The sequence below is a fragment of the Chinchilla lanigera genome, unplaced genomic scaffold (genome assembly GCF_000276665.1).
Source record: "Chinchilla lanigera isolate Chin_1 unplaced genomic scaffold, ChiLan1.0 scaffold00135, whole genome shotgun sequence".
NCBI classification, from domain to species: domain Eukaryota; kingdom Metazoa; phylum Chordata; class Mammalia; order Rodentia; family Chinchillidae; genus Chinchilla; species Chinchilla lanigera.
Window position 1 is genome coordinate 2,780,233 of NW_004955536.1, and position 8,365 is coordinate 2,788,597.

General features: G+C 41.7%; 1 protein-coding gene and 1 long non-coding RNA gene across 2 annotated transcripts; one reads left to right on the plus strand and one right to left on the minus strand.

Annotated features, from left to right (window-relative positions):
* The first annotated feature begins 1,139 nt into the window (after positions 1 to 1,139).
* On the plus strand, positions 1,140 to 4,859 carry LOC102017160. The gene is made up of 3 exons (XR_264763.1): positions 1,140 to 1,363; positions 1,461 to 1,577; positions 4,204 to 4,859. It is a non-coding gene; the product is annotated as an uncharacterized LOC102017160 (long non-coding RNA).
* A 1,292-nt stretch (positions 4,860 to 6,151) lies between these two features.
* LOC102017698 (chromosome unknown open reading frame, human C8orf4) lies at positions 6,152 to 6,756 on the minus strand. The gene has a single exon (XM_005410536.2). It carries the CDS (start codon positions 6,565 to 6,567, stop codon positions 6,250 to 6,252), a length of 318 nt encoding a protein of 105 aa, XP_005410593.1. The 5' UTR covers positions 6,568 to 6,756; the 3' UTR covers positions 6,152 to 6,249.
* Between the last annotated feature and the right edge of the window lie 1,609 nt (positions 6,757 to 8,365).

Sequence of the window (8,365 nt, forward strand, 5' to 3'; positions counted from 1 at the left end):
TATTAAAGCAGAGCAAAGCCTGCCACTCTTTTGGAAGATATTTTGTGATTGCTAAGATATATGCTTTATGGGAATTCTGATAATAGTGCAATCAGTGCGGACTGCTGTGATCAGGTAAGATTTCTCAGAACAAATAGAATTTAGAGCAAAGTAAAATTAATGGCATTATTTGGATTAGCAATGATAAGAATAATGTGTTCCACGATAAGGAACCAATCACCTCTTAGGTCAACGGTCTAATAAATATGGTGCTGAGACTTGCAGTTCGCCTAGGCTGATGTGGATAGGTTGGGATGAGCTGGGTCCTCACACCGAGCTCAGCTTGTGACTAATCTAGGTCAGCAGTTTCCAACCTGGCAGAGCAGCAGCTCAGCTGGGAGTGATTGCAGAATGCAGATAGCAGGTGCCGAGTGCCAGAAACTGAGACTCATTAAACCCAGAGGCCAGGATTTTAAAGTTCCTTGGGAGGTTCTGATAGGAGTAGGCCCGGGAACAAGTGCATTGCCCCGGGCATTCTGCAGTAGCTGTGAGGAAGATCCTCCTAATAAATGGCATTTCAGGTACTGTGGCTCCTAGGACTGTGCAGGATCTGCAGGATTCTCTGAAACCTTTCTGCCGAGAAAACCTGGCCATAAAAAATAAACAGATCTCAGGAGAATAAGAAAAAAAGCAGTGGTAGAAAGAAGACATTTTCTCCTAATAAATCATGCATATATTCAATTGATTTATATCAGGCTGAAATTGAAGGAAAACACACCCCAGTAAAGAACCAAAAACATTGATCTACACAGGTTGCAGTTATTAAAATCAAAAGTAACTATAGATTTCTCAAAATATGATCTTTTTGGCTGTAATTTTCAATGAATGACAGAATTACTATGTTAAGAAAAATTCTAATGGCATGAAATCAAGTATTTTTCCTTGGTCTTACATCATGAATTGCCAGTCATAGGAGATCCAGTGTTACCTGAAAGTGTTTTGCTAAGTCAGTTGTTCTTTACCAGTGACTGTGGGGCTTTATAAAAATATCTTGTCCTGGGCTTGAGGCCCAAAATGTTTGGAACCCAAAGTGCCTATTTTTAAAACTTCACAGATGATTATGCTTCTTGCCAGCAGTGGAGATTGCCACAGTGACTCTGTAACCGGACGGCTGCGGAAGAGGCAAAGTAGCCCCAACCACGCAGAGCAAAGACAGCCTGGTCTAGAGCACAAGCGGTCCTCAGAGAGCAATTGCCCTCCCATTATGCCTCTGCCTCTGGCAGCCACTGCTGATGATCAAAAGCTTTTAATTGCTCTTTGCTGTATTTAACAGAGATTCCTGTCATACACGAAATTCCAGCTGATCACAAAGAAGTCCTGTCCTGTAAGGCTGTTTCATGGAAGTTATGATTTCCATTGGTATAGGCGAGAACTGAAAGAGGTCGCAATCATCATGTAGTCAACCTTTTTTTCTCTTATAGATGAAACCAGAGATAAAATAGGAATTTGTCCAAGTCAGAGTTTGGAAAAAACCCAGAATTCCAGGCTCGGCCTGATGGTGTTTGCTCTCCGTGCTGCTTCTGGCCACAGACGAGAAGGTAGGGGGTCGAGAGGGGAAGGTCTGTGCTCCTACAGGACAGTGTGTCGGCAGTGTGTGTGTGAGTGTGAAAGTGTGTGTGAGCATGACTGTATTGTGAGTGTGTGCATGTATGGACGTGCCTGAGAGTATATGTGAGTGTGTAAACATGTGTGCATGGGAGGGTGTGCGTGTGTCAGAAGTAGTGATGGGGGAAACTGGCTAAAACAAAGTATTCTGCTTACTCCTACCCTTTTTTATTTTCACTTTTATTTATTTTTTTGAGACAGGGTCTTGCTATGTAGTTCAGACTGACCTTGAACTCACTAAAGAGCCCATGCTGGCCTTGACCTCTCAGGAATCCTCCTGCTTCAGCCTCTCAAGTGCTGGGATTACAGGCATATGCCACCATGCTCAGTGATTCCCTTTTAGTAAACCCCTGTGAAACTTTATCAGGCCCGGATGTCTACTTGCAAGATTCCGTGGGGCAGTGTTTGCCCACCCTGAACTGACCCATCCCCACCTTTAGTGTGTGTACATGCTGGGATAGAGCACGTCAGCATGTACCTGTGATAACTGCTAAAATATTAGCAGGCTTTGCTTGCCGAAGATTTATCCTAGTGAAGAGAGAGTCTAGTAGCCCTGATTCATAAGATTCTTTAAGTGATAAGACTCATCACAAGAAAAAAAAAAGACTCATCACAAGGCTTAAGTATAAACATTTAATATGCTATTTTGCTCTTTCTCTAGTCTGATCTTTGCTTCATGATCTTTTCTGTCTCATCTCTAGCCACATACCTGCTCACTATGGATTGCTAAGGCCCAGTAACTGCGTTGTAGAAAGAATATATAGAGTCCAACCATGAATTCAATGTTGGATATGATATTATTGTTCAAAATATTAATCATGTCCTTTCCTGTGGCCCAGTATACAATGGAGAGGCAGTAAATGTGGGTCCTCTCTTTAAAGTTCCGCATGCTCCCTTCAGGACAAACTCTTAAACTCTGTCTACTCGTTCCTGCCTCCTCTTCCCCCATCAAAGGCCATACCTATGCGTCCAAATCCTACATCGGACGGGGGTAAATTCTCTGTGGAACCTTTCAGTATCTCCCTAGGCTGGGCAAAACTTCCTACATTCTGCTGCTAATGCCCAGGCATGCACACAGCTGCATACACATGTACACACTTACACACACACATACTCAGACACACCTAGACACACTGGCACATGAATATGTACACAATCGCACAGCCACACACCCACACATGGACACTCAGACATTTACACACAACCTTATAGATACATGCTCGCAGACACACTCACAGAGCCACACAGACATGCAGACTCATGAATATGTACCTCACACAGACATACAGGAACACACACAAACACACTCAGACACAGGCACATACACACTTATGCACAGACATGCACCCTACCACACACACTTTCTCTCGCATCCTCTCACAGCATCCTGTTTAAATTCCTACCTCACTCTATTTTATTCATTTAAGGGAATTTTCTAACTCCTCTGCGAAGGAAAATAAGGATCTATTCTGCCATACTGGACCATACTCCTAGGTGCTTACCAGGCTTGTGTGCGTGGATAGAGTTAAAGCACAAATGCTGCTCTGCACTTCCTGGTGCCTGAGCAAGGAGGTGATGAATGCCAGGCCACTCCGGGGAACCACACAGTTCCCCATGTGGGAGTCTCCAAGGGTAGATAAAGTGCCTTGAAGGGACACACAGCCCCAGATCACAGCTCAATCATGTTCTTACAGAAGGTAAGACTTTCCAGGGAAATATCAGTGACATCGTCTGATCACCCTGGCGATGGGAGAAAAATAGTGAGATGCATACCCCAGGCCTTTCTCGCAGTAAATCACATCCAATAGGCATAACTTTTTACTGGGAGTCAGTGATGAGCCGTGTGAGTGGTGAGTGGTGGAGCAAACCCATGGCTTCTCACTTGCCAGCGAGCAATCCAGACTCATCCTCTGGGCTGACAAGGAGTACTCAGCATGGCCTTTGGTCGGGGCAAACACGGTTACTGTAACTGCAGCCTGGAAACGCTGCTTTGAGAAATGCTTGACACAATTAAAGTTATCAAACGGAAACATCTTCCCCAGGTAGCATCTACACATATATGTGTATAAATGCATATGCTTACACATACATGCTCTTAGTCTTTGTGTCTTAGTACTCAATTTAACACACACACACACACACACAAATTTAGAAAATTGGCCAATAGTAAACACTCTGGAATTTAACTAATATTATTATGGTTCTAATGAGACAAATGCTATTAAAGAGCTATTTAGCTCCTACTGTTCTTATTTCTTCTGTTAAATGACACATTTTGGAATCTACCGGGCCACCCCTATGCTGTAGATGGAATTGAACTGAACTAGTCCTCCCTGTTCTAGTACTGCGTCTTTTCATCTGCACTAAATAATAAATATGTTGTGAAGCGAATATCACAGTTGTGCATTCACAGTGATGCCACCCTTTGTTCTCCTCGAAGGTGAAAGCAGCATGTTTGTAGTAAACTACTTGTAGTAAGCTACTTGATGACCATGTATTCCCTGCACTGATGAGAATTAATCCTTTTATTTGTTCCCCATGTTTTGTTCTTGAAATCAGGACACAGTCATAAAATTGTGAAGAAGACAGTTAAGATCCATGCTGATGGGAAAAGAGAATCAGCTATGCATTGTACTCTACTGGACAGAGCCTTTCTGTGGCGCAGCGAGGAGTTATTGAGGTGCATAATAAACATAACCCGTGAACTACATTCACAGCCAAGATGTGCTTCAATCTTTGAAGAGAAAATTCCTAGAGTTTCTCATTGATGTGGCCTATCAGGGTATGAGGCTCTTTCCTAGTACATGCAGATGCGTACACACACACACACACACACACACACACACTTCTACATATAATTCATGCTTGTCATAGATGTGTCCTTGAAAAAATCAACTTTTTACTGCAGTCATTTTTAACATCTTTAGTAAATGAGTTAAAAGTTGCATGAAGATCTTATCAGTTCATTTCCTTTAAAAATTTTGTGATTAAAATCCTGACTTATAATCCTCTGACAAGATTTTAGGTAGTTTAATTGTTTTGATTTATTGTCACTGGTATTTTTAAAAAAGCTTTGCAATTATTTCTGAAAAGCTTAATTTCTAGGGAATTATTATTTCTTTGTTGGTAAAGCACAATGGGTATTAATGTTTATCTTCTTAGGAATACTGTATTATAATTTTATGAGAAAATAAGTAAAAATATAGTATATTATACCCATATTGGCTTATGTTAAATAAAAAGTGATAACTCACAAAATCTTGATAATAACAAACTCTATTCCTAAAATATATAGTTTAAGGAGAAATAAATGTATACACCTACATAGCTACTGTAATCACAGAGGAAAGATTTCCAAAATGTAAAGAGAAAGCCTTTTAAAATTCACCATTAATGGTTACATAAATGGCAATGATGATGAGCAGTCTATGAATTTATATATCTATATCATGTATTTTAAAGTATGAATAGAAAAGTTCCCACACATTTGGCATGAGAATTTATTTTGAAAAGGTTTGGTAATTAATATAAAAGTTACTTTAAAGTCAGCTTTTATTTTTGGACTCCACTCTTTAGAAAAGTATATTATATTCAAAATTTATCATCTTATTTTTTTCCTTTGAGATCAAACATCACAGACCAAGAACAGCTGAGTTTATAATAATTTATTATAGAGTTGCATATCACTTGCCAGGTATAATAAATTATAGAAACCATAGCATCTTTATAAACTATATCATATTCACTTCCTAATGCTTATTACAGTAACTGTAAGAAATATAATTAGATTATATCTTAGCATTAGTGGAAGATAAAAAATTATAAATTTTTTTCACAGTACTTCAGATTTATAAAGAAGCCCATTATTTTAGGTTTGTGCAACCTGCTTGAAATGTATGAAAAAAACTCTTTACAACAAACCAGGAGGGGGTGTTAGGTTTACTGAGCTACAGAAGATACCACATTCCTTCCGTTTACACTGATCACTTATGTGTTGCACTTTTTTAGGCATTGTAATAAGTGCAAATAAATAATCAATAACTGATCTCTAAAAGTTGATACCAATAGATAACATTGAGGCTTGACCATAGTTTACATTCAGATAAAATATTCAGTAAACATTTTATGCTTGGTATTCTATCTTCTTCTTCCCTCTGCCTGCCTGGTTTGGTTTTAAAAACAAAACAATATCAAACAAGCAAAAAACAAAAAAAAGGAGGAGGAGGAGACAGAAACGGAGAAGGAAAAGGAGAAAAGGAAGAAAAGCAGTCCTTTTGAGTCTGAGTCCCAGGCTGAGAGCGACCCTGCACGCGTGTCTTCCAGCGTCTTCTGGCTCAGGTCTCCCGACCGGGTCAGCCTGCTCCGCCGGCTCCGGTCCTGGCCAGCAGGAAGAGTTCTCAGATCCTTGCTGAGAGCATTCTGTTCGCCACTGTGACAGCACAGTGCTGCCGGTGGCCGGTCAGTTCTGTCCCTTTCCACCTTGGAGTTCTGACGGGACAGAAGCTTGTCAGGCAGCCACAACGCACTGCCTCCCTCGGCGTCTGTAAGTCTCACTGGCTCCTTCAGGGTTCATTCTCGGATGAAGTCCCATCTGTCCTGTTGTCCTCAGTGAACTTTGATGGAATATTTCCTTAGCTTCAGGAACTGGAAAAGCTTGTCCTTCGTCCTCTTCTTCAGGGCCATCAGGGCTCGAGTTTTCTCCTCCAAATCTTGATCTATGGAGAAGATGATCTTGGCTCTCTCCTCTGCTTTCTTGTCTCCAGAGTTTTTGAAGAGCCTCTGGAGCGATTCTTGGTCTATGTTCTCAAAGATGTTGCCCACAGCTTTCTTGCGGGAGGCTGTATCAAAGTGGTAGCCATGGATGGACGGGCTGACTCGCAGCGATGTGGACATGCCGGCTTGCTGGCTCCCCTTTCCTTTCATTGATGTGGGGATCTTCCGGAATTCGGATCCAGGCTCTCCAGAGAGTCTGTGGCAAAATCATTCCAGCACTGCTATTTAAAGTGTGAACAAAAGCTCCCAGCTCAGATTACACTGGTGACATCAGAATGATCTCAAGGAAGAACAGTCACAGACAGCTTTAACAGTTGAGATGCCAATATCCTGTTCTGGAGGAAAGCACTGCTAGGAGCTGCACTGGGAGATCGCAGCCAGAGCTGTTGGTACTTTTTTTTTTTTTTTTTTTTTTTTACATCCTACCTAGCAAAAGGATTATGCAGACTTGAGCTCATTTAACAAGAGTGAAAACCAGGAGAGTATAAAGATAAGACACCAAGGAGGTAACTGATTCTTTCACAGTCTTTCCAAACAGCAATTGAAACAAGGAAATCCGCCAACCTCAGGAAACCTTCGGTTACCGGAGAAGCTGTACCAGTGCAGCCCACACATTGGGCAGCTCACGACTGTGCCCTTTGGATGTTCCCAGCTGGGCAGTGGCAGAGCTATTGAGAGTGAGCTTAATGATCAAGCAAAGCAATCTGGAGTAAGTCTGCTGATAGGTATTAGGCTGTGCTCGGTCAGTATTTTGTACAAAAATCATAACCTCAGAGACTGTCAGCGAGAGCTTATCTGTAATCACTGAATAAAACTGTAGTTTAGTAATAATAGCAGTAAATAATATCTCCTTAAGTTTATACATATGTGAACAATAGCCATCAAAAAAGCAGGGAAAGTTAAACGCACGCTTTGTGTATCTGATACCTAAAAGGAATGAGTTGACCTTTCATTTCAAGGTTTCTTTTGGAATTACCCAGACTGAGAGCAATATCTTTTTCAAAAGGATTTAAAGTCACAATTATTGTCTTCCACAAGATTTAGGCAGCCAGTGCCCCCAGTGTGTGGAGATACCACGTGCTATGTGTCAGCTTCAGAGGGCGGCAGAAGCTTCTCTCCCCGAACCCAAAGCCTGGTCCACCTTCTCGTCCTGCAAGGGAGCGACACAGGTCTTTATTTTCTCCTCCTGTGTTCCAGTCAGGTCTGGGAAATGTGCATGGAGAGACGGTGCAGAAGCTACCTCTCTTTGGAAGCTGAGGAAGAGCCTCTTGTGTATGCATTCACTCACTGCTTTATCCTCTCTCAGTCATTCAGTCAGTACTTATTAAAGCCATATTATCAGTCTACACTTTTCTAGACATTGGAAATATAGCACAAAATCAAACAAACCAAATAAAAGAAAACAAAGCAAAAGAATCCCTACTTTAATGAAATTTACATTCCAGGGGGAAATAGACACTAGAAAAACATACGTGTATAGTATCTGTCCTGTCAGGGAAAAGAGGGGTGCACTGAGGCAGCTGTGTAAGAGTGTGAGGGCTGTCACGGGGAGGGCACAGCAAGTGAGGAGGCCCGAGCACACGTGAAGTGCGTGAAGAATAATGAAGGATGAGCGTGGAGCAGACCGCAGAGCTGGCCATGAGAGGGGGCGGGTGGCAGCCAGGCTAAGAAAGTAGGGTTAGGGATTTAGCTCAGTGGCACAGCTGCTGCCTGGCAAGCATGATGTCCTGAGTTTGATTCCTGATACCCCTCCAAAAAAACATCCAGTTCTAAAAATGAATAAATGAAAGATTACTAGAAAATTTAATATTTAGTGATGCTAAGAATACCATTTGAAAACATTTAGATATTTTGGTTGGGCTGGGTATGGTGATGCATGCCTGTAATCCTAGCACTCAGGAGGCTGAGGCAGGAAGATCACTTCAAGTTATTGGCCAGCCTGGGCTAC